The sequence below is a fragment of the Sorex fumeus genome, unplaced genomic scaffold (genome assembly GCF_029834395.1).
Source record: "Sorex fumeus unplaced genomic scaffold, SorFum_2.1 ptg000063l, whole genome shotgun sequence".
NCBI lineage: Eukaryota > Metazoa > Chordata > Mammalia > Eulipotyphla > Soricidae > Sorex > Sorex fumeus.
In genome coordinates this window covers 10,509,793-10,536,265 of record NW_026606120.1, presented here as the reverse complement: position 1 = coordinate 10,536,265, position 26,473 = coordinate 10,509,793, and the positions used below count along the sequence as shown (strand labels likewise).

General features: G+C 45.5%; 1 protein-coding gene across 1 annotated transcript in view; it reads right to left on the bottom strand.

The window, feature by feature from the left end:
• Positions 1 to 3,590: 3,590 nt before the first annotated feature.
• IQCH (IQ motif containing H) overlaps positions 3,591 to 26,473 on the bottom strand; it is a 144,057-nt gene continuing 121,174 nt past the window's right edge. The window contains exons 11-12 of the mRNA XM_056128076.1: positions 6,945 to 6,950; positions 3,591 to 3,674 (exon numbers count right to left, since the gene is read on the bottom strand). Coding sequence (XP_055984051.1) covers positions 3,591 to 3,674; positions 6,945 to 6,950 — 90 coding nt within the window. The remainder of the gene's footprint in view (positions 3,675 to 6,944; positions 6,951 to 26,473) is intronic.

Below are 26,473 nucleotides of genomic sequence, written 5' to 3'. Positions count from 1 at the left end.
ATTACTCCTGGTGCTGCTCAGGGGAGCCATATGAGATGCTGGGGATTGAACTTGGGTTGGCTACATGGAAGGCAAATGCCTTAGCCACTGTACTATTCTTCGGCTCCCAGATTTGTTCTTTTTTAAAAATAGAACAAATCACACATTTTTTTAAAATTGTGGCCTGCCCTAGAAGCTCATGTACTAACACGTGTCTTGCTGGCTTGTCTCTATATCTCTGCTTTTTCCACTCTGGAGAAGCACATGTTCTCTCTTGAATATCTACTACCTATTTCTCTCCCCTCTTTTTTTTTATTGAAACACCATGAGGTACAGTTATAGACTTACAACAAATTTTTGTGCTTGGGTTTCAGTTATACAATGATCAAGTACCATCCCTCCACCAGCACCCATCCTCCACCACCACAGGTCCCAGCATCCCTCTCAACCCCCCCCCCCCCATTCCCCCCATCCCACCCTGCCTCTGTGGCAGGGCATTCCCTTTTGTTCTCTCTCTCTCCTTTTAGGTCCTGTAGTTTGCAAGAGAGGCATTGAGTGACAGTCATGTTTGGTATATAGTCTACTTTCAGCATGCTTCTCCCATCCTGGGAGGATCCTCCCAACACCCTTTATTTGGTGCTCCCTTCTCTCTCTGAGCTTCCTTTTCCCCTAGGGGAACCCTATGGGTGCTGGGGATTGAATCCAGATTGGTCATATGCAAGGCACACTCCCAACCCTCTGTACTATCGCTCAGGCCCCGTAACCTCACATCTGTTTTTTTTTTTTAGTAATATTCAATAAAAACTATATTTCTTCACAAAAATAATTAATAAAATAAAAACAAAAGATTATTTTGAATATCTGCATCCCTTGAATTTTCATGCTGTTGTAAATGGAATTGTAATTTTGGGGATTGCGATTTTTATTTTTGGATTTTTCACTTCCGGTGATAGAAATAACAATTGACTTTTGTATAATTGATCTTGAGTGCTGCAACCTTGCTAAACTTACTAGCTCTAATAGATTGTTTTTGGTTTCTTTAGGATTTTTTTTATATCAGATCATATCATCTGTGAGTAGAGCTGGTTTCAGTTGTCTCTTTTGAGTCTGGATGTCTTTTATTTCTTTTTTTCTTGTCTAACTGCCCTGTCTAGAGTCTCTAGTTTGATAAATAGAAATGTTGAAATAAGATATTCTTGTCTTTGCTCCTTGATTGTGGGGGAAAGCTTTTAGTCTTGCTTCATTAACTGTGATGTTAGCTGTGGATTTTTTTAGCTACCTGTATCAAGTTGAAGAAGTTATTTTGTTGGAGTGCTTTCTATTGAGAAAGGAGTTTAGATTTTTCTAAATGCTTTTTCTGCAAGACCTAAATCTTTATTTAGCCTTTAGTTTGCTGGTGAATCCTTGTATTATAGCTGAAAATAGTTTTTAGAATAACATGAGGGCCATAGATATACCATACTTCCAAAAATGAATCTATTCTACTTTCCAATTTTGTTAATATGCCTATTTTGTTGAAATGTGAAGTTTTAACCTTTGACCTTCTAACAAGACTAAAAATCAAGATAATAGTAATTCCTCTGATAAATTTAAGAACTATTTTAAATTTAAAATACTTAACAACAGGGGAGAGAGACAAGGTTGGCAGGTGGAGACAAGGAGAGAAGGAAAGAGAGGAGGGAGCATGGGGAGAGATGGGGCGGAGAGGAAGAAACAGAGAGGGGACCAAATGGGAGAGAGGAAAAGGGAAAGAGGAGAGAAAGGTAAGAGAGGAAAAGAATGAGAGAAAGAGGGAGAAGAGAGACAAGTGAGTTTTTCAATCTTGTAAGGGCACAAATCCCTTCACTAACAGCCTACACTTGTGACCTTATTTAAACATAATTAACACCCCTCCCCAATCCCAAGGCCCCACCTTTATCCCACATACCCTTAAATTGAGGACTACGGCTTTAACACATACATTCAGGGAGGACACAATTCAGGCCATTGCACTTTCTAATTATGAACTCTGTCTGGATGCGCTGACCTGATCATGTGTGGACAGACCAGAATTTTGAATCATGGCAGAAACAGGTAAAATGATGCTAACTGGGAGGGATTTAAAAATCTCAGTGGTGATCCATTAGGAACAGTGAATGTTGGGTCTATTTTTATTGAATCCTAATCTTATTGTGGGAAAAGCAATAGACATATTCCAACAAACAAAATCATGTTGAAGAATGAAGCATTATCATCATTATCACTGTTAATAGAGAAGTCAGGCACTAGTGATGGAGGTGGGGGAGTGATATTCAAAAATCATTATCCCAGGTCCCCCATTGGGCTTTCTGTTTAAGAGAAAGTGCACTTGTAGTTTTTGACTGGGTTCTTTGTGTTGCTAGTTCCATTCAAACATGATGAAGGTCCCGCCGAGAAAGCAGATGCTGACACTGGTGATCAATACCACCCATATTGAGCTTTGCTGAGCTTTGCTCAGCTTGTATTTAAAAAACTCTAGTGTAGATCTGGCTCCTGTTTTCTAAAGTTGGAAGACCTTAAAAAAATTTAGGTGCATATGCTGCCAGAGCCCATGTGCTGCCTGTGCCCACGCAGCCGAGCACATACAGTGGCTGAGCACATGTGTTGCCTGCATCTCCCCTCTTGAGATGTGTACTTTCATGCTTTCGTGTCCAATGCTGGAATGTGTCTAGGGGCTCTCTCTCTCCACCCTTGGAGAAGCCCGCATTCTCTCTTGAGTGCATTACTCTCTCACTCTCTCCTTCCACACCTTCAACCCCCCCCCCCCCACCCGCCCAAATAAAATCTATTTACTTCAAAAGAATTTATTTTTTGGTTTTTGGGTCACATCTGGCGATGCACAGGGGTCACTCCTTGCTCATGCACTCAGGAATTATTCCTGGCGGTGCTCAGGGGGACCATATGGGATGCTGGGAATCGAACACTGGTCGGCCACATGCAAGGCAAGCGCCCTACCTGCTGTGCTATCTCACTCCAGCCCCAAGTTGGGAGACTTTTAATTGGTGATCCATAACTGAATTTCTCAAACCAACTTCTTTAAGAGGCCACTTGGAAGCTTTAAAAGCTAACAGATGAACAGGGTGAGATACAACGGCTGATGGAATTCTGAGGGTTTCTGTACATGAGTTCCCCTCCATACATTGTCCTTTCTGATGTTTCAGAACTTCCCTGATCCTAGAAACATGCTCACAGGCACCAGATCCCGTGAAATAGGGCAATTATAGTCAAGAGGTTTGGTTGTGACTGACTCTGTGTCTGTTCCAATGGGATGCTTCAACACCACCTCCAACATCAGACAACTCTGCTGTCCTGTAAGCTTGCATTTGGAAATGGCAGCAACTTAAGAGGGTCTGCTATGTTTCAAAGGAGAAGTTTCAAACTATTAAATTTCACTAATGGGTTGAGTGGGAACCTTACAATATTGACCCTGCACATTGTAGAATACAGACGACTTACGGACGGCTTACAAGGGAAAAAAATGGTTTAGCACTTGTTTACAATACAGCATGAGGTATTTTCAGTCCTTGTATAGAAATTAACCAGGATCGTTAGTTAATTAACACCTCACCTTAAAATTGGTCACGCTTAGCATATTAGGTGCTGATACTTCTTGATGGATGATGAAGAGATTGCGAGCAAAGGTCATGAGGACCCCCTGGAGATCCATCCCGATTGTTCTGTTAATGATATCCAAACAAATGAGTTTACCAATGATTCCCCTCACAAGCTCAAAAACAATCACCCTCTCATTTGTGCCTGTCTGGTGATGGAGTTTAATGAGTATTTTCAATCTCACAAGGTGGCAATCTTCAGGGAGATATGAAGGATGAGGCTCCATTTTAACTTGTCAACAAAAAGGATTTGTGTAATAAATATATTTTATTAATCAACTTAGCAGAATACAGGAATATGTTCAGTCATATTCCTCGCAAAAGGCTACTACTGAACACGAGAGTGGCATTATCAAGTGGTTTAAATTCGGTTAAGAGAACTGTTGGTAAGAAGAATTCATGCCTAACAATTTCTTTGCCTATGGAGACATTTGTACCCCAGTTTTATATAGACTTTAATCTGGGGTTTATTTTTGATTTTGTGCTATGCACTTATGGGTATGTAAATAAGAAGAAGCACTTGTATGGTCATGGATGAGCCCCCATCCCCGCCTCATTTATTGTAAAGCTAAACACACACTTTAAGGAGATTTCAGAGCAACTTGCAAACCATTCTGTAGAATTATATTGTGGTTACTAACAATTCTCAAATGACTGCATTTTTTATAAGCTTTAACCTGGAAACAAAACTCGAGAGTATTTTTGAACCCCCTTTTTTAATTAAAGGAAAAAACAGAAAAATGAATCGATTCATTTTTAAAAAATTGTTCTGTCCTGAGAGGGTGAACCTTAAGGAGCTAACTGATTCCCCAGGGCCACAGGTCAGAAACAGTGCGGCCTACTAGGTGTCCTGTGTGCTAGTTCGTCCCCCACACCCCTGCCCCAATCCCTTCCCCAGCACCAGAGAGTATCATACAAGGTCCCTTTATGGGTCTTTGTATGATAGTGGTGGAACAGCCTCATCTACTACTTTCCCTCCTTCAGATTCCACAGGAAATATGTTTGAGTCTTGCACTCAATTAACTTGGGAGTGACTGAGCTGCACCCAACCACGCTGTGCCAACACTAACTTAATCCTAGCCCCAATTACCAATTCCCAGAAAAACACACAATGAAAGACATGGAAGTAAGAAGCCATAGAACCCTAAACTAAGCCAGAATAGTAGAAGGACCAGTGACACTGGAAGTTTTCCTGAAATCCTTACACAAAACTCTAAACTAGTTGGTAGCAACAGAATTGCTTGAGATAGTTCTCAGAGGAGAGGAAGGGAGCAGCACCCAGCTGATTCCGCCAGAGAACTCCCTACCTGGGGGATGTGAGTGGTGAAATTAGACTCTACAGCAGAGAGTGGGGAAGGAGTGCTAAACACCACCACACTTAGTGAGCAAAGACGGTCATTCTGAAGACTTGACCAGTACTAACCAGCTCTGTAAATGCGCAGACAAGGACTTTGGAGAGAACATGTTGAGGATGTTTAGTGAGCTCAAGGAAACAATGGTGCAGATAGCCAATAAAGCACAAGAAAGTATGAGAGCAGGCATGAGGAAACTATAGTCAGAACTAACAAGTTGGGTAGGTTGGTGAACTAAAAATCTCAATGGAAGTCCTCGGCATCAGAGTTAACAGCCGCTGAGAATAGTCAGAGAACTCCAAAATGAGATGCAGAAAACCTCTAGAAAACAACAAAAGATAGAAAAAGGTCTTTTTTCTATGTGCCAGTGCATACGGGGCATTCTCCAAGATAGATCACAGGCCAGGTCACAAAACATGCCACCATAAAATCAAGAGGATAGAAATTATATGAACTATTTTCTCAGACCATGATGTATTGAAAATGGAAGTTAATCACAAGCAGAAAAGGAAAAAAACTCAAACACTTAGAAATTAATCAACTCTCTATTAAATGACTAGTGAGTTAAAGAGGAAGTCATTGAGAAAAATCAAAAGATTCCTGGAGGGGCTGGAGCAATAGCACAGCCGGTAGGGCGTTAAGCTTTGTACGCGGCCGACCTGGGTTTGAGCCCCAACATCCCATATGGTCCCCTGAGCATCGCAAGGAGCAATCCCTGAGTGTATGAGCCAGGAGTAACACCTGTGCATCACCGGGTGTGACCCAAAAAGCAAAAAAAAATAATTCCTGGAAATAAATTGGAATTTATTTATTTCCGGAGTCCCTTGGAGGGGAGCGGGTTGAGCTTTCCTCCCCGCCCCGACCAGGGCTCCGGCAGCCGAAGACCTCCAGGACCAGCCACCACCATGCTGAGACCACTCTCCGCACACATGAAGGTACTGGCAGAGGAACAAAGCCACGCGGGTTCCAGGGCCGAGACCTCCAAGCCTACTCGAATTGGAGTCGAGCATCTTCCACCCAGATCCTCCAAATTCCAGTAGGCGGGGGTCACACCCACCACCTGGCCCCCTGGCGCCGTGTAATCCCATCAGCGGCCAAGACTCAGAGACTATAAAATCCAGATCCCGGAACCGCGAGGCCGCATTCGCGGCCGCGCGATATCTTATCTGAACTTTTTTTTTTTTTATGACATCTTATTGTCTCATTCCTATTTTGGACAAACTTGCAGGCTATCGAATGTAACCTGCCCACAGGGCAGAGTCTGGCAAACTCCCCGTGGTGTACCAAATATGCCAAATACCAGTAACAATGATGGGTCTCATTCTCCTAAATAGCCTTGAATATAATCTCACGGCTAGGATGAAAAAGACGTTACTGGGGCCTGCTCGAGGCAATCGACGAATAACAGGATGATGAAATGAAAATGAAAAAAAAATTGGAATGAAGACATGAGCTTACAAGAATATATAGGACACAGCAAAAGTCATGTTAAGAAGAAAGTTCATAGCATTATAAGCCTTCATTAGACCAACAAAAAGAACCCAAAGCAAGAAGAAGGAAGTATATAATAAAACATAGAACAGAAATCAATGAAATGGAAAGTAAAAAAAAACAAGATATCAATTAAACAAGGACTGCTTCTTTGAAAAATAAACAAGATTTCTAAACCATTAGCAAGACATACAAAGGAAGAAAGGAAGGAAAGCAGGGAGGAAGGCAGTGAGGGAGGGAGAGAGAGAGCGAGAGAGAGGTAGAGAGAGAAAATCTAATAAACCAAATCAGAAATTAAAGGGGAATGTCACAACAGGGTGATCAGGGATTACTTTGAAAACATGCCATAAAATTGGAGAACCTAGAAGAAATGAACACATTTTTGAACTGCTGTCACTGTCCTCCTGTTGTTCATCGATTTGCTTGAGCAGGCCCAGTAACATCTCTATTTTGAGACTTGTTGTTACTGTGTTTGGCATATCGAATATTTCACGGGTAGCTTGCCAGGCTTTGCCATGGGGGTAAGATACTCTGGGTAGCTTGCCCGGCTCTCCAAGAGGGATGGAGGAATCGAACTCGGGTCGGCCATGTTGGCTGCGTGCAAGGCAAATGCCCTACCGCTGTGCTATCGCTCCAGCTATAACCTGTAAATTCCTATAACCTCCTATAATCCTATAACCTTCCAACATTGAACCAAGAAGAAACAGAGCACCTGAACAGACCAATTACTATTGAGAAAATAAAATAGAAATAAAAAATATTCCCCAAACAAAAGCTCAGACCTGATGGGTTCACTTTTTTTTCTTTTTGGGTCACACCCAGCGATGCACAGGGGTTACTCCTGGTTCTGCCCTCCAAAATTATGCCTGGCGGTGCTGGGGGAACTTATGGGATGCTGGGAATTGAACCCGACTTGGCCACATGCAAGGCAAATGCCCTACCTACTGTGCTATCGCTCCAGCCCCGGGTTCACTTCTTAAAGAAAACCTACTGCCAATACTTTTCAGCTCTTTTAGAAAGTTGAAGGAAAAAAATCTCAATAAAACAGGAATTAAAGAAATTTTTCTCAACATAATCAAAGTCATTTACCACAAGCCCAAGGCAAACATTATGCTCTATGGTGAAAAACTGAAAATCTTCACTCCAAGAACAAGTATGAAACAACGATGCCCTCTTTTACCACTACTATTCAATATGGTACTGGGAGCCCTTGCCATAGTAGTTAGGCAAGAAAGAGATCTTAAGGACATTCAGATTGGAAAAAAATAAGTTAAACTCTCATTATTTGCAAATTACATGTTACTATACTAAGAAAACCTAAAGACTACAAAAAAATCCCCTAGAACCAATAGACTTGTTCAGTAAGGTGATGGGCTACAAAAATCAATGCACAAAATCCATGGTTTTTCTATATGCAAATAATGAAAAGGAAGAGAGAAATTTGAAAAAAACCCACACCAACCCCATACACAATTGCGTCTCAAAAAATAATGTATTTTGGAATCAGATTAACAAAGAGATGAAAGACTTATGGAAATAAAACTATAAATCACTACTAAAAGAAATGAAAAAGAGGACACAAGAAAATGGAAATACATCCCCTGTTCATGGGCGGAAAGGATCAACATTGTAAAATAACATTCTTGCCCAAAGTATTCATACAGATTCAGCTCAGTTTCTATAGAAATACTCATGACATTTAAAAAATTTTATTTACATAAAGTTGTTCACAATAATGGATTACATTTAATATTTTGACACCCGTCCCTCCACCATTACACCTTCCCACCACCATTATTTTGAATTTCCTGCCACCACTCAAACCTGCCCAAAAGGCAGATGCTAGTTAATTTATTTTGTATTACTTGTTATGAATAGCATAAGATGTCTTGAGGCTGTGGGCTCCTGGAATTCTAACATTTTAGATAATTAGGGTCTGGAGAAATCTCTGCAGTGAGCTATTTGGTTTCAAAATTCTTTTGTGTGTCTCTGGATCATAGCCATTATGGAGCTTAAGTAGAAGCTGGAGGCAGTTCTTGGGTGTGACCTCCAGGATCCCATAGGGACGAAGAGATGAGAAAGACCGGCTCACCCCCATCCATTGAGGTCTGGAGTTTGCTGTCACTGAACCCACATACCTGCACATCTCATTGGGTTCTGGAAGTTGGCAGTCGCCAGGATTCTTAGGGCACAGGTGGAAGAACGAGGCCTGCTCCTGACCCATGACATTTTTTAAAATACATAGCTAAAACACTTTTGAAATTCATCTTCAGTAATACCACCCCCGAGTCTCACAATATCCAAAGTCTTCCTAGGGAAAAAGAAGATGGGAGGCTCCTCTTTCCCCAACTTTGAACTGTACTATAAAGCTGTAGCTATCAAAACAGTGTGGTACTAGAATAAGGACAGACCCTCAGACTGATGGAATAGAACCAATAGAATTGAGAATTCAGAGGCAGATCCTCGGGTATATGAAAAGTTAATCTCTGAAAAAGGAAAATGAACTATTAAGAGGAGCAAGGAAAGCCTCTTCAACAAATGGTGTTAGGATAACTGGTTGGACAGATGCAGATCTCACTCTTACACCACGCAAAACAATCAAATGAACCATGATGTATTGCCTGAATCCATAAATTGCATTGAGAAAAACATTGGTAAAACACTCCATTACACTGAAGCAAAAGGTGTATTCAGTGACTCAATGCCAATGGTCAAGCAAAGGGAAGCAAAGATAAATGAATGGGTCTACATTAAGTTAAGAAGCTTCTGCACCACAAAAGAAATAAGGACCAGAATAAAAAGGCACACCATAGACTAGAATAGAATATTTGCCCACCACTCATCTTATAGAGAGTTAGTATCTAAGGTATATAAAGCACTGGTAGAATTTAACGGGAAAGAAAACAGCCCTATCAAAAATGGGTGAGTAGGAGGAGGAAGAACAGAAACTTTCTCAAAAGATACAGATGGAGAAAAAGTATATAAAAATTATCTGCACCACTTATCATCATGGAAATGCAAATCAAAATAACAATAAGATATCATCTCACACCAGTGAGATTGGCACACACCACGGAGAACAAAAACAACCAGTGCTGGTGTGGATGTGGGGGAAAAGGGACCCTTATTCACATCTGAGAAGAAGAATGTCAATTGGTCCAGCCTTTTTGGAAAACAATATGAACACATCTCAGAAACTGGGAATTGAGCACCCATATGACAGAGAAATTCTACTTCTTGGCATCTACCCCAGGAACCCCCAAAAATCTATTCTGAAAAGACATTTATACGCTTATATTCATTGCAGCAACTGTTCACAATAGCCAAAATCTGGAAACAGCCCAAGTGTCCAAGAACAGATGAGTGGATAAAGAAACTATTGTACATATACACAATGGAATACTATTCAACCATAAGAAAAGATGAAATTGTGCAACTTGCTGCTTCATATGAATGAATCTGGAGAATATAATGCTGAGTGAATCAGGAGAGGGACAGACACAATGCTCTCTCATGTGTGGAATATAGAGAAACATAGTAGGGATATAACAAATTCCCAGAGGCAATAGAAGCTGAGGACCGGTCTTCGGTAGGATGTTTTTCACAGAGAATGGGAGGAGGGGTGAGGATGGAAGTGGCACTGGGACAGTGGTGGAGGGAAGCGGAAAGTTTGGGGGAGGATGTGGTAAGGGATTGAGTTTTTCGTGAAACCCTACCATTACAGTACAGCAGTGCCAATAAAGAAAGGAAGGAGGGAAGGAGGGAAGGAAGGAAGGAAGGAAGGAAGGAAGGAAGGAAGGAAGGAAGGAAGGGGAGGAGGGAGAAAGAAGGAGGGGAGGGAGGAAGGGAAAAGGAAGGAAGGAAAGAAGGAAGGGAGGGAAGGAGGGAGGGAGGGAGGAAGGAAGGAAGGAAGGAAGGAAGGAAGGAAGGAAGGGAGGGAGGGAGGGAGGAAAGAAGGAAGGAAGAAAAAAAGGGAGGGAGGAAGGGAGGAAGAGAGGGGGGATGGAAGGAAGGAAGGAAGGAAGGAAGGAAGGAAGGAAGGAAGGAGCAAAACAATTAGATTATTTCTTAACAACTAGTAGTTGTTAAGAATAGGCAAATCAACCATCTCAGAGTCAGAGGCTTAGACCTTTTGGAGTGACTGTCTTGCAGCTTGATCGGCCTTTCCCTTGGTGTAAGAATAGTGAGAAAAGCCCTGGACAGGGCTTCATGCATAGCTCAAGTAGGAAGGGGGGGCGGGCTTCACAGGCTTCCGTGTCCAGCATCTTGTTTCGGCCACTGTCTCTGTAGCTGGTGGGGAGCGGGGAGTTACTTAAGCATTCTGGGTCTTCTTCTTCTTCTTTTTTTTTTTTTAAATCTCCGACTTGAAAGAATCAGACTCCATCAGTGCCACGCAGGTCTGCCCACTCCCTAGCCCTGATAAGCTACTGAAAATTAGTATTTTTAAGATAAAGAGCAAAAGGAAACCTTGCAGTCAAAAATTAAAAATAAGAATCCTTCCTTATGCCACAGGGTCAATTAGATTTTGACTGCTTCTTAAAATGGAAAGTTCCTGGCCTCTACCTCACTTATTGACAAAAATCAGAATCTTTGGTTTAAGGATCCTGGAATGTGTTATCTTATCAAGCCCCTCACCCCACCCTAAGATAATTCTTAGAGAGACTAAAGATTGAGACCCATATGTTTTTAAGATTTTTTAATTTTAAAAATTTTGGGAGGTGAGACCCGGCAATGCTCAGGACTTACTCCTGGCTTTGCACTAAGGAATTACTCCTGGTGGTGTTCAGAGAGCACACCGGATGCCAGGAATCAAACCTGGGTTGGCCGCATATAAGACAAAAAGCATCTCACCCACTGTATTATTACTCTGGCCCTGAGACCCATATTTTTAAGAATTATAGATAAGGACATGTGTATGTATGTGAAAGAGAGAGAGAAAGAGAGAGAGAGAGAGAGAGAGAGAGAGAGAGAGAGAGAGAGAGATGCAGTGCCCACCATTAATTAGTCCTTCTTGGCCTCCTGGGGTAGATAATTGCCAAGTTGGGACCCAAGAGGCCACATGGACTCATAACTCCCCTTACCTATTAATTGAGTCACATCTAGAATTTCCTAAGTTTTTCTTCTCTTGATAGTTCTCCCCGATTCCACTATTCCAAACAATATCCTGGTGTAATTGGAGTCCATCTGAAGTCATTCCAGCAAAGCCAGACCACAATATTCTGCTCTGAAGTTGCCCCTCTTGCAAGTGCTGTCGCCCCTTCACCTGACAGACCCAAAGGCACTGGCTTCAGACATCACCCAGCGTTGTGTGAGAAGCCTGTCCTTAAAGCTCCAGAGAATGCCAAGCCACATGGCGGAGATCTGTTTGCATTGGCCTCACTTTTTCCTTTCGATATGAGTTCCAGAAAATGGGGCTGTCTTCATGCTTCTGATTCACCTGTTCTCACCCCGTGTCCATGTGCCGGTGCAAGTCCTGATACCCTGGCTATGCTCCGACCCTTTCAGTCCACATTCGAGAAAGACAGTTGGTCAGCAAGAGGGGATTTCAGGGACGATCTTGAGTCCTATCTGACACTCAGGAAAATAAGCAGATTTGGTAAAAACTAGCTCAGGGAGTGAGGCCCTTCACAATAGCTAAGCATTTCTGTGTTTTGTCAGAAGGGAGGCGGTCCCTCCCCAGGTGACCACCTGACATGACACTGTGGTGTTGAGCAAAGGTCAGGAGATTTCGGATCTGGAGACGCAACTGTGTGGCCTTGGCAAGTTGCAGCCCCCTCCCCTCCAAGCCTCAGTTTCCCCTCTGTGATATGAGCAGTGCTTCAGTGAGCAAGCATCCTTCAGAGTCAGGGGCTGGACCATAGTAAGGGGTAATAATAAGGCGGCAGAGAAGCAGTCTACAAGTTTCTAGAATCTTTCATCCTGTGAGAAGGTCCTCTGTAGAGCTCTGGGGGAATGGAGCCAGGGCTTTAAACACCGGTCTTGCAAGCATCTGGTCATGGGTTCAAGTTCCTGGTATTGCAACATGTACCAAGTGGGCTCCTGGGAACTCTGTGCACCACAAGTGATTTCTAATCACACTGTAGCTGGCTGCACGTGAGCGCCACAAAGGGGGAATGCTTGCTCCCCGCTCCGCACTGCCTCCAGGACCTGCTTCGGCTAAAGACTGTCACCCCTGAAGCATGTCTGCAGCACCACAGCTGTAGGAGTTCTGATCTCAGCGAGCACGGGGGGGGGGGGGGGGGGGGGGGTGTGCGTATGTGAGCCTGGACAGAGCAACAGAGCTAAAACAGTGTGGACACCACAGCCAGGAATGGGGGGGAAGAGAGAGGGGTGCAGGGAAAGAGAGGGGGAGAGAGAGAAAGAGACAGAGACAGAGAGACAGAGAGATAGAGACAGAAACAGAGAGATGCAGAGAGAGACAGAGACAGACAGAGACAGAGAGAGACCCAGTCTTCACAGCCAGGGGAAGGGGGTGGGGACAGGGAGTGATAGAAATAGATGAAGATAATAAATTAAAAAAAAAAGTAACTTCTCGAAGGAAACAGAGCACTGTCCTTTCTGTGGGATTGTGAGTAGCAATAACCATCAAGAGGGCGCCCCCCCAAGGATCCCCCAAAGGACCCCCTCTCCCGCTGGAGGCAGCCTGCCCAACAAGGCAGATGTGCTTGAGCTCCGGGAGCTTCACCTCCAGTCGGCCTTCCTGCCTCGTCAGCTGGACAGCGTGTTTCTTTCACCCGCAACACTCTCGTCTCTGTCCCCTCAATTCTGTGATGCTTTCCCCCTGGCCTCCTCCTGCCCTGCTCCAGGAGGCCCTGGCGGCTCTGCCTGCAGCTGGTGCTCAGGAACTTGGCCCCACCCGCGGCAGCAGCATGTCTCCATCTGTCTGGTCTAGGCTGCCTTGCTCCAGGGTGCCAGTCTCTGCAGGGCTCTGCCACCCACTGGGGTGGCTTCCCCGCACCCTCTCCCAAGCCTTGAGCTCCTGCCCTCAAGGCACAACCTCCCACCATTGTGCCTGGAACCTCCCTGCTTCTCAGGACTGCCTCTGGGTGCCCTGGCCCTATGGAGTGTTTCGAAGGGTGTGCCCCCGCTTGGACTCACTGTCGGGCTGAATGGTTGTCAGGCTTCAAGGAGGAGGGCGGACTTCATACCCCTTAATTCTCATAACTCATCTGTCTGAATTTCCTAAGTTTGGGGAAGTACCTGAGCCTTATTTGGTTAATTAAACTCTTACCTCCTTAAAAATAGGATTTTTTTTCTTTCTCTGTAGGCCATACCCAGCAGTGCTCTGGGCTGACTCCTGGCTCTGCGTTCAGGGGACACTCCTGGCAGGCTCAGGAGACCGTATGGAGTGCCGGGAATTGAACCTGGGTTGGCCGCCTGCAAGGCAGTGCCTTGCCCACTGTACTATTGCTCTGCTCGGGAACTGATTTTTTAATCTTCCAGCCTGCCAACCTTAAACCCACTTGACTGCTTGGTTCTTCTCTAGTCCCAGCCATGGCCTGGTGACCTGTGTCCTGACATCCTGCAATGACGAGGGGACAGCACCTCTTGGCCTCCACTGCCCCCACTGCGGTCCCCTGCCCTCTGGTCTGGCTCTTGGGGGCTCCAGGCTGGCTCAGTCCCTCATCCACCTGTACCTGACTGTCCACTGACCATGATGTGGTCTTCAGGAAGGTTACATTCTGATTCACTGTTCTACACCCCACGTCAAGAACTGTGCCTGGCCCCGCTGACTTGTAGGAACAAGGACAGGGTGAGCTGGGACAGGGACATCACTAGGAAGCAGAGGTCAGCATCTGCCCTGAGGTGGGTAGGCCCAGAGTCGTCGGTCTCTGTTCTGGTCCTACATGTGGTGGTCTGGGCAGGTATAGTGAGTGTGTACTCCTTGGGAAGTTGTGGGTTGAGCTCACACTGTTTTTGTCCCCCTGGCACAGAGAGCGGGGAACAGAGCATGGAGTGTATGGTGCAGGGCTAAATAGAAACGAGTCAGATGGTCAGTCTGCACACCGATTAAGAAGACCACAAGAAGTGCCATTCCTGTTGGTGGGTCTCGCGTGCTTTCTTAGCTCATTGCATCTCGTAGACGTCATACTCACAGCATTCCCAATTTATTTCTCCTCAGGGAATCAAACAGTATGAAAATGGTTCCTGTTCTCTCCTGCAAAGTTTGGGCAGAGAAGAGAGAGCATGTGAGCGTGGACACAAAGTCATGAAGTTGTCCTGCACCAAGGCCAGGAGTTCTTGAGTAGAACTCTCAGGCTTTCTGCAAATCCTGTGAGGAACCCAGCTGGGAAGGTTGTCCTTGGAACACAGAGCAGGCATGAGCCAGGGCTTGGTTTTAGAAGCATGAGCTTTGGAGCACCTTGATCAGAATTTCCCAGTGTGCTTGTTGCAAAGGAATTTCTGTGACCCCCTTCTGCCCAGGATCTTCCTGTGCAAGTTTACTTCCTGGGTTCTGGAGATAGAGAACAGGGTTAAGGCACTTGCCTTGCATGCGGCTGACCACAAGTTGATCCTTGGTACTAAAGAGAGTCCTCCTCCCCTCCTTCCCCCAAGCACAGAGCCAGGAGTAAGACCATAAGCACAGCTGAGTATGGTCCCCAAGACACCAAAGAAAAATTAAAGTTCATTTTCTGGATGAATTTCATGCATTTTTAAAAACTGAGACTCACTGTTCTTAGAGCTATGGGTTTAAAAAAATGCAGAAAAGCAATTTTTTGCGTGGAAAAAGCATGTGTACGTCAAAGTCAAAAATCTGGGGTGCCTCTAGCACATAGTTGCCTTGTTGTAAGGGACAGAGACAATTTCTTTCTAACCTGCTGGAGGTCCCTATTCTGCTCCTCTTGTGGAAAGATCTGCCTTCTACCTTCACTTCATTTATTGGTACAAGTCCTGTTAAAGCCATGCTAATAATGTTGATTAGAATAATTTCTAATTCCACATGTTATATTTAAAAATAGATTCCCTGTGTCTATTTAAAGATCCATCTTCCTCCTATTTCCTTGAGTATTATATTCATGGGCTGGAGCGATAGCACAATGGGTAGGGCGTTTGCTTTGCAAGCAGCCAACATGGCCGACCCGAGTTTGATGCCTCTGCCCCTCTCGGAGAGCCTGGCAAGCTACTGAGAGTATCTTGCCCGCACAGCAAAGCCTGGCAAGCTGCCCGTGACATATTCGATATGCCAAACACAGTAACAACAAAGTCTCATGATGGAGACGTTACTGGGCCTGCTCGAGAAAATCAATGAACAACGGGAGAACAGTGACAGTGATTATATTCATAGTTACTCTAGTTTCTACCCCAGGAAGCACACCATGGGCCTCTGCCCCTGTTGGCAGCACTTGTCCTGGCCATGGTACCCTTTTGGTGCTCAGGCCCACACAGGACCCAAGAGTGGGGGTGACACAAGAATAGCCGAGATAAGTGCCAGGAGGTTTACTCCATGGCTTGGAGGCCAGCCGCACATGCTAGGGGAAAAGGCAGCTCAGATAGAGAAGAGAGCACCAAATAAAGGGTGTTGGGAGGATCCTCCCCAGATGGGAGATGCGTGCTGAGAGTGAACTGTGGACCAAACACGATTGCCACTCAATGCCTCTTTTACAAACCACAGCACCCAAAAGGAGAGAGAGAACAAAAGGGAATGCCCTGCCACAGAGGCGGGGGGGGGGGGAGGGATGGGGGGATGGGGGGTGGGAGGGATACTGGGATCAGTGGTGGTGGAGAATGGGCACTGGTGGAGGGATGGGTATTTGATCATTGTATAACTGAAACCGAAGCACAAAAATTTGTAAGTCTGCAACTGTACCTCATGGTGTTTCACTAATAAAAATTTTTTAAAAAAGAGTGGGGGTGACAGTGGTTCCATAAGGAATTAGGGTAAGTGATCCTTCTTAGATTCATTATAGCTCAGGGGGTCCATACGAGCTGGCGGAAGCAAATTATGATGCATTTCTTCTCTTTTGTAAGTCATGGTGCAAGAAGGAAGAAGGTTTTTTGGGGGGGGGTCACACCCAGCTTGTGCACTTAGGAATTACTCCTGGCGGTGCTTGAGGGACCATATGGGATGCTGGGAATCAAACCCGGGTCAGCTGCGTGCAAGGCAAAAGCCCTACCCGCTCTGCTATTGCTCCAACCCCTGAAGGAAGAAGTTTTGAGTGTCACCTGCTGAAGAATGCTGAAGGCACTTAGAGGGTATATTCCACTCAAAAGGACTCCTGGAAGGCTTGGACTGAGTTAGAAACAATGTGCTCAGAATGTACATATATAGTAAGAAGCAGATCACAGATACACCTTACATACAGCCAATCAGGTTCCATCTGTGGCATCATATAACCTGCTGAGCAAGGCTGAGCCTCAGGGCCTCAGCACCCCAGGGTGTGTGCAGAGCACCCCAGCATTGAAACATTTGACTCTGTTGGACAAGAATCATCTAGAGTGTCCCCTGGGGCCCCTGAGCACTGACTGGGAACCCCCACCCCAAAGAAACGGACCTTAGAGGGGAACTAGCACAGGGCTGTGTATGTTGGTGTTAGACGAAGAACCCAGATTCTAGAAAGGGTCTAGGCAGTGTCAGTTCTGCAAAGCATCTGGTTGTCTGAACTCAGGAAGGCACTAGAAGTCTTTGGTTGGTTGGCTGGTTGGTTGGTTGGTTGGTTGGTTGGTTGGTTGGTTGGTTTCAGGGCAACCCAGCAGTGCTCAGGGCTTACTCCTGACTCTGTGCTCAGGGATAAGTCCTGGAAGGGCTTGTGGGACCATCTGGGGTGACTGAACCCTGGTTGTCGTGGGCAAGGCGAGCATCCTACCCTCTACACGATCTCCCTGGCTCCCAGTGCTACAGCTCTCAGAACCTAAGTTCCTTCATGTGTCATGATAGAAAGAGGAGCTTCTCACGGGAATGGTAGACCCTGAGACAATGGACTGAGAGTGCTCACTCACTCAGTGCAGGTCCTGCTCATAGCTGGTGCTCGGGCTTGTCAGGGTGTCACCTGCCTTTCAAAAAAGGCAAGAGAACAAATGGAGGGAGTATTTACTTGGAGGTGATTGGGGGTTACTTCTGGCTCAGAGCCTGGGAAACTCTTCCAGCAGTGCTGGGGATTGGCCCAGGGCTCCAAGCACGCAAAGCTTCTACTCCAGTCCTTCATGCTATCTCCCCTTTGTGCTCTCTTGATCTTCAGGATCAGGAGATGTTCCTTAAGGCTGGCAAGTTAGAGAGCTTTTCCCTTACCAGGGCGGGCATACACGTTTGGAGACAAATCTTAACTTCCCTAGAAGAAGGACTTTCCTCTAAACTTTGATTCTAAGATCAGTTTGTGGTTTCAGTCTGAGAGAAAAAGAAAAGAGAAGGGAAGGGAAAGGAAGGGAAAGGAAGGGGGAGGGAAGGGAAGGAAGAAGAGCTGTGGGTACCTTGGATAAAATACAATACTATACAACTGGGTGGTATAAACAGACTTGGACACTCGGAGCTGAACTTCAGGCAGTACCTGCAGATATTCATGCTCGAAGGTACGCACATGAACTGTGGCATTGTAATGCAGAGCGCCTTCAACTGAAAACAAGAGTGTTCGAAGAGGCACCATCTTATAAGCTTCCTATCACCCCAAAGTTTGTATTTGGCCCAGCTTTCAGGGCTGTCACACCTTCCTACCTCAAGGTTGTAGCCGAGGCCGTGGGCCTTACATAACTGGAGGAAAACATAGTGGAAGACCAGGGAGAGGTCTTCGTGCCTCAGCTGCGTGCTCATCATCGCGTATCGACAGGTGTGGCTCGGGCTGGTCTGCAAAAGAACACGCCTGAAGGTGAGTGCTCTCGTGGGCAGGTGACTCAGAGACTTCCCATGCCCCCCCACCCCCCTTCACTCTTACATCACCTGACACTGAGGTGGTGCATATGGCACTGGCAGGAGTCAGCTCAGTGCTGACCACAGACCATCCCGACTGGATTAGGTTTTCCCCAATTCCCTTTCTCTGCTCCAGCATCCATATATCCAAGAGCTTGACCATTCTGAGGAATGCTGGTTGGTGGTCTCATCCACTGTCCCTCTGGTGGGGTTTTCTTCCTTCCTTCCCTTCCTTCCTTCCTTCCTTCCTTCCTTCCTTCCTTCCTTCCTTCCTTCCTTCCTTCTTTTCCTTCTTTCTTTCTTTCTTTCTTTCTTTCTTTCTTTCTTTCTTTCTCTCCTTTCTTTTCTTTCTCTCTCTCTCTCCTTTCTTCTTCCTTCCCTCCCTCTCTCCCTTTCTCCCTTCCTCCCTCCCTTTCTCCCTCCCTCCCTTCCTCCCCTCTTCTTTCTTTCTTTCTTTCTTTCTTTCTTTCTTTCTTTCTTTCTTTCTTTCTTTCTCTCCTTCCTTTCTTTCTTTCTTTCTTTCTCTCCTTTCTTTCTTTCTTTCTTTCTTTCTCTCCTTCCTTCCTTCCTTTCTTTCTTTCTTTCTTTCTTTCTCTCCTTCCTTTCTTTCTTTCTTTCTTTCTTTCTTTCTTTCTCTCTCTCCTTTCTTTCTTTCTTTCTTTCTTTCTTTCTTTTCTTTCTCTCTCTCCTTTCTTTCTTCCTCCCTCCCTCCCTCTTTCTTTCTTTCTTTCTTTCTTTCTTTCTTTCTTTCTTTCTTTCTTTCTTCTTTCCTTCCCTCCTTCCCTCCCTCCCTTCCTTCCTTCCTTCCTTCCTTCCTTCCTTCCTTCCTTCCTTCTTCTTTCTTTCTCTCTCTCTTTTGTGTGTGTATGTGTTTAGGGGAACACTGCCAATTTCATTCCTGACACCCAGGATACGTGTGTGTGACAACACAGTTTTATCATTGGTGATGCCAATGTGGGCACTCTCCAGGTTTTCCACTGTGAAGATACACCCCCTTTCTAGAGTGTACTTTTGGAAGCAAGTCACTAAACCTAATGCATCTTTTTGAGGCAACCAACATTAGGATTTTGAGTGGAGCTGTTTGCTTTGTCTAAGAAATTGCTCTTCTTTATCTTGTTAGCTTCCCTGGAAGCTATTCCAAAGAGACAGGTTACACAGTCTCAAAGTACTGCAATAATCTTATTCCCTAAAACATTTAGGACATAACAGACATGAAAGTAACTAGTAGATTCTGGAAATTTCCTTGCATTTCCTTTGAGAGGTGTATTTGCCTCTGACAATTGGCTGCATACCCTTAGATAACTGGGAAATTTGGAGAATGCCATTCAGATCCTGACCAACATGAGGGTGTAGGAAATACAGGTGCAGGGAGCAGAGTTTGAATATTGGGTTCGCTAAGGAGCTGGAAATCATTGCTCTGAACTGGTGCAGTGATTTGGAACAGGAGGAGGTGAAGGACCTTCGGTGGGGGCCATGGCTGGCTCCAAAGATCACAGTAGCCTGGACTGTATATCACCAAACTCAGATCCTGTCTTGGAGAGGACACCAAGAAACTGGGGCTCACTGGGTGCCCCCTGGGAATGGGTGTTCTTCTGCAGTTCACATGCACACCCCGTACATGCAGTCACATACAATGCACACACTTATGCACACTTATGCACACATGTATATACACTCACACACATGTACACATGCAGACACCCTCACACATATGCAGTCACACTTGCACACACTCACGTGTGCATACACATGCAGACACACTCATATACATGTTCCCACAAGCAGACACACACAGACACATGCAACAAGCTCATGTATATGCAAGCAGAAACACACAAATGTAGGCATACATGCACACATGCACAAACATGCGCACACACACCTACATGCAGACACTCATGTACATGCGCACACACTTGCATACACATGAAGATTGCAGGCTTACCTTTTGGGACCCATCTTCCCCAAACATTGTCCCTTCCCTCACCATCTCTGATATCACATTGCAGCCCTCTGGACCCGCTCCTCCCTCCTGGCACACAGTCCCCGCTCTAACCCGGCTGGTCAGTGATGTGTCCTGAGTCCTGCTTGTCCCTCAGCGCCGCCATCCCATTGGCTGTCATTGTTAATTTCATTTTTATAAAAAAAAAAATGGAGGGGCTGGAGTGATAGCAGTGTGGGTAGGGCTTTTTCCTTGCACATGACCAATCCAGGTTCAATTCCCAGCATCCCATATGGTCCCCCGAGCTCCACCAGGAGTAATTCCTGAGTGCTTGAGCCAGGAGTAACCCCTATGCATTGCCGGTTGTGACACAAAAAGAAAAAAAAAGAAAGAAAGAAAGAAGAAAGAAAGAAAATGGACTCGACAATCCATCGATCCAAGAACTGTCCTTTGTCAGCTCCCTGAGCTGGTCCCTGGGCTGCCTTGCCTGACGAGGGGGATGCTGGGGAGTGGCCTCTGCTCCTGACCCTCAGGCTGGTCCGGCTGCTCGCTAGAATTTGGTAACTGAGCGTTGTTTGAGCAGGAGAAAGTGCGGAGACAGGGAATGGCATCCAGACAGCGCTTCCCTCTGACTTAAGAGGGAGCCACAGGCTGGGACTCAGGGGCTCTACATCCCTGAGGGCTTTGGGGGTTGAAGCAGGTGATTCTGCCGGCACCGAAGACAATCATGCCACCCCCTACAGTGAGACAAGTCAGGATAGTCAGTCCAGGTCTTACTGCTGCCTTGTCTCCCAAGCCCCTCCCAATGGTACTTAATGAATTCCTGGGTTTTTTATTTGTCAGCATGCTAATTTATATTTCTTTGCAACTCCTTAAGGATCGGGAATCTGTTGGCTGTTCTATCCCTGCTTCATGGTGGAACTCCTGGGTTCATTGCTTTATCTCTGTGTAGATTAATGCTAAGGAAAATGAAGTGAAGGGAGACTTTCACACTTCACCAACCCAGTGGCTTCTTCAGGCGAGGGAAGCAAACATCTGTTGATAATCTCGCGTGTTTTTTACCTCACCTAGTAACATGGGTGACAGTCTGTTGTGAGGATGAAATGGATACACTTGGAAGTGTAAAGTGTAAAGATCTTGGAACACTAACACAGAGAAAGCAATAAAAATGGCTTTGGTGGGGGACAGAGTGATATTACAGTGGACAAGGCACTTGTCTTGCCAGCAGCCAACCTGGGTTCATTCCATGTGATCCCCTGAGCACTACCAGGAGTAATCCTGAGTTCAGACACAGGCATGACCCTGAGCATTGCCAGGTGTGGTCCAAAAAAACAAAACAAAAACCCAATCACACAAAAAACTGCCCACTTTGGGGACTGAGCACAGAGTACTTGCCTTCTTGCCTTTGCTAGGTTCTGGGATATTTTCCTGGAAGAAAAAAAAAGTCAGCTTTTATTATCACTTAATTAGATAATTTCATAAATAAAGTAAACATTTCTGGTGAAAACAGACTATCCAAACATAAACGTTGTCATCAGAAGAGCACCAAATTATTGACAAGTTCCTTAACTTTACAACCTGGATCTCAGTTTCCTGATCTGTAAAATGGGCATGGCAAGTTCATCTTATCTAAATAAGAAGTTATGATTGGGGGGAGGGTTGAGGGGAAAAGCTCCTTTCTACATAAAGTATAAAGCCTTATACAAATAAAAATATTTTAAAAATTGCGGCCCCAAAACTTCCTCCCAAAGAATCTATGGCCCCTGACTCTCAAAACTGTGCTCTTCATTCCTTCAAGTTGCATTTTGAATGTGTGGGAATTTCAGAGGTTCCCTTGATCTAGTGAAATGACAGGAGAAATGTATTTACAAAATATATTAAATTTGTATAACTTTCATTGTCTGGGGGCCACACCAGGTGTTGTTCAGGGCTTACTCCTGACTCTGTTCTCTGGGATCACTCCTGTTGGGGAACCATGTAGGATGCTAGGTATCGAACCCAGATCAGCCTCATGCAAGGCAAGCACCTTACCCTCTGTTCTATCACTTTGCCTAACCTAGTCTTTTTTTTTTTTACAGACTTACAAACTTTCGTGATTAAGTTTCAGTCATACAATTATCAACTACCCATCCCTCCACCAGTGCCCATTCTCCACCACCAGTGTTCCCAGTACCCCTCCCGCCACCCCCACCTCATGCCTCCCCTGCCTCTGTAGCAGGCATATTCTCTCCCCTCTCCTCCCCTCCGCTGCCCCCCTTCCCTGCCCCCCCTTCCCTTCTCTTCCTTTCCTCCCCTCCCCTCCCCTCCTTTTCCCTCCTCTTCTCTTCTCTCTTCTCTCTCCCTCTCCCTCTCTCTCTCCCTCTCCCCCTCCCTCCTTCCCTCCCTCCCTCCTTCTCTCCTTCCCTCCCTCCCCCACCCTCTTTTGGGTCCAATCTAGTCTTTTTTTGATGCTGAAAGACTCCTGTAGGGTGACTAAAATCAACCTGATTACAAGGCTGCCACCCAGGAAAATCACAACCTCCATGTATTTTATGGCATCGTAAGATTTCTACACGACCGTATGGTTCAGAGCTCAGGGCAGATCCGAATCCAGTGGCAGATGACAATGTGCCTGGAACAGGCAGGGGGCTCTTTGCTTTGCATTGTTTTACCTTCATCTTCTCAGCTAAAGCCAAGCAGATGTCTAATTTGGGGGCGTTGTTTTCACTTAGGTTGAGCGAAGCATGTTAAGAGCCACGTGGCACACTTTGTTTCGGTAGCTGGTATGTCGTGAAGACATGCCCCTTGGCTGTTACAACCATGTCTCAATGTGCATTGCCATCATGTGCTAGTGGCAGTGCACATTGCCACAGTGTCCTGTGATAAGTTTGGAACTCTGCTGCACGTCCTATCCTCTGCGTTAGCGCGTGCCTGGCACATAGTAGGTGATAAGTGAGTAGCTGGCTGAATTCTAGCTTCATTGATGCTGAAAGTCACTACTTAAAGACAGGGGCATTGGCTCAGATGGACGGAGGTCATGGCGTTTCACAGCATTAGTCTCCTCTAAAAGAATGTTCCAGAAGAAAAGAGGCCCCTCCTTCAGCACCTCCTGGCCCACGATGCTGCTAGGCTCACACTTGCTACAGAGGGCATTCCACAGGCCCTAGAGAATCACAGCTCTCAAGAGTCCTGGGGGGCCAGTTAGCACTCCCTTAGCTTACAAACAAGAAAACTGAGACCAGATAAAGGATCAGAATCAAAGATCTCTGGGCCAGATAGTACAGGAGGTGAGATGCTTACCTCGAAGGTGGCCGATCCTGGGTTGACCCCTCACACCGCCGAGTTCCCTGAGCACTGAGCCAGAAATAGTCCCTAAGCTCCCCCAACTGTAACCCCAACCCCCCCCCCAAAGAATCCATGGCCCCTGACTCTCAAAACTGTGCTCTTTATTCCTTCGAGCTGCATTTTGCATGTGGGAATTTCAGAGGTTAGCTTTTTCTACCCAAACGATGGGAGAAATAAACGACAACAGATTATTGGGAGAAGTCGAGTCTTATAAAACCACCTTTCTAAATCACAATCTAACAAGAATGCTTCAAGCCAAATAAAGAGAGCTCGAAATACTCCTTTTCACTGGAGAATATAATTTTGCTTCCACCACAATTTAAATTGATTTCGTTCTGAGCACTAGCACTTCAAGTGTGGAGCAGAGTCTATTTTCACCATGATACTTGTTTTGACAGTGATGCATTTCAGTTGACATAGTTGAAATCCTTATGTAATAAATCTCTGCCTGAAAATTAATCATGTTTATAATATTCAGAGAATTAATAACACCCATTGCTCAAATCATTAACTTAAAAAAGGAGCTTCCAAAATCTGTTCTCGGCAGTGAGGGACCACAAATAAATGAATGTTTGATAAAATAATCCAAGTAGCAGTTTAACAAGCGTAAACTTGAACGTGGCTGCAATAACACAGAACTATTGTTTAAGGGTTGGCAAAGGCTGATGAGGTTCTTATTTCAGTTACGAAGCCGACATCCACATGCATAATGAACTGCTCTCTGAATTATTAATGTTTGCTTATTTAGCCTCATCTGTCTAGAAGATAATGTATCCTAACTCTAATGAGTGATTGGTTTTGTGCATAATTACAGTAGCAGCAGCAGCCGAGAAACGCGCGCCTTCAAAGAAGGAGTTCTAAAAATAAAGTCATCACATACACTGTTGTTGCATTCTATCAAAATCAAACCCGAAGCATTTGAGAATTCATAATAAATTACAGGAGACAGAATCATTATTAACATCATAATTTAACACAAAAGGTTTTACTTAATCATTCATTACCGATCATCTGCTGTTAAAATGCTTATAAATGACTGGGGCTGTTTTAAGATATTTGTAAAGATGGTCCCTTTTGGCCACTCATGACTCATGGTGCTAAGGGTCTCCCCAAAGAGAGGAGGAGCCAAAAAAATAGAGAGAAAAGAAAAGAGTAATGATCTGTGTCCCTTCCAATAGAAAGTTAATTAAAAGTGGAAAAGTTGTCAGGTGGCTCCTTTACTTTCTAGAACATTCTTGCCTGAGACTCCCTCGGACTTGTTTCTGACTTAGGTGTTTGGTGCAGTAAACCCTGATCACAGCCCATGAATCTGGCAGGACCGAGTCTGTACTGGCCGGGACTTACGGTGTTTCTCGAGGCCCAGAAAACACCCACTCTCCCCTGCAGGGCCCACTGTTTGAGCGCCAGGAGTGGTGCAGGTGGAAAGCGAGCGGACTAGACAGCAGAGGCCCACCAGGGAGCACCCCACAGCACCCCAAGATGACTTGGGTACACAGGGTGCTGTCAGATGACTGATCGTAAGCCTACAGAAGCTGTGCGCGTGTGTTCTAGAAGCTTCCATTTATTTGTGAACTGTGTGCATCTGCACACACACATGTGTGTGCCTCTTTCCAATAGTCCTGTGACATGGGTGAAATTGACATGTGCACACGCACACACACATGCACACACAAATCACACATGTACTCACATGCACACACTCCCACATGTACACACTCACACATGTACTCACACATGCACACAATCACACTTGTGCGTGCGCACATGTGCACACATGCACACACTTACACATGCACACATACTTACATGCTAACAATGTACACGCACACATGTGCAGTCACACATGTGCACACAGGTGTATACACATGCACAAATCACAAATGAGCACATAGTCAAATATTGACACACATGCACACTCACACACATATGAAACTCATGCACACCCATTTGCAGATATGTGCAGTCACACACTCAGACACATTGACACATGCACTCTCACACATGTGCACACAGACACACACTAGCACACACGTGCACATATTCACAGTCACACACGCACACAAACACGTGCATGAATACACTCATGTATGCACATGGTCATACATACACACATGGACAACACATGTGCACACAAATCTGTACAACACATGTACACTCACACATGCACATATTCAGATATGTGCGCACATACAGACACACACTAACACACTCGTGCACATACTCACAGTCACACATGCACACAAACACATGCGTGCATGCACTCATGTGTCCACATGGTCATGCACGCACACACGAACAACACACATGTGTGCACACACTCACATGCATACAACACACTTCACTCACACATGCACATACTCAGATACATGTGCACACACAGACACACACTCACCACCCTATAGCAGCACCAGGCAGAGAACCGCCAGGCAGAGCACAAGGGGTTCTCAGGGTCCCCAAGTTCGGGACCCACGGAGCTTCTTTCTGCTTAGTGACTGCAGACGTCTTTGAGCCACTGAAGACCTCCATGCTTGGCTCTTGCTACAGGCAGCCAGAGTCTTAAACACTTTTAGGAGCTGCCTGCCACAAGAGCCATGCGTGGAGGTCTTCTGGAACTGCACCCCCTTCCGTCCTCATGGCCAACATCACCCTCCATCCCCCACACATGCTGTTGATCCTTTGTGACCTGGCTCCTGAAATGGTCACCCTCGAGCATCCCCAGGACCCTTTGCTAGGCCCCCCACCCTCTTTGAGACTAGCAAGGTGATGGGGGGTCAGGCCATGGGAAGTGGTTGGTGCTAAGGGACCCCCCACCAGGAGCATGAGATGGTCCTGAAACCTTTCCTGCACTCATTTGCCGGGATGGGAGCATGTGGGAGGCAGGGGTCTTCCTGGGAAGGGGCTAGGATTATACTAGTGG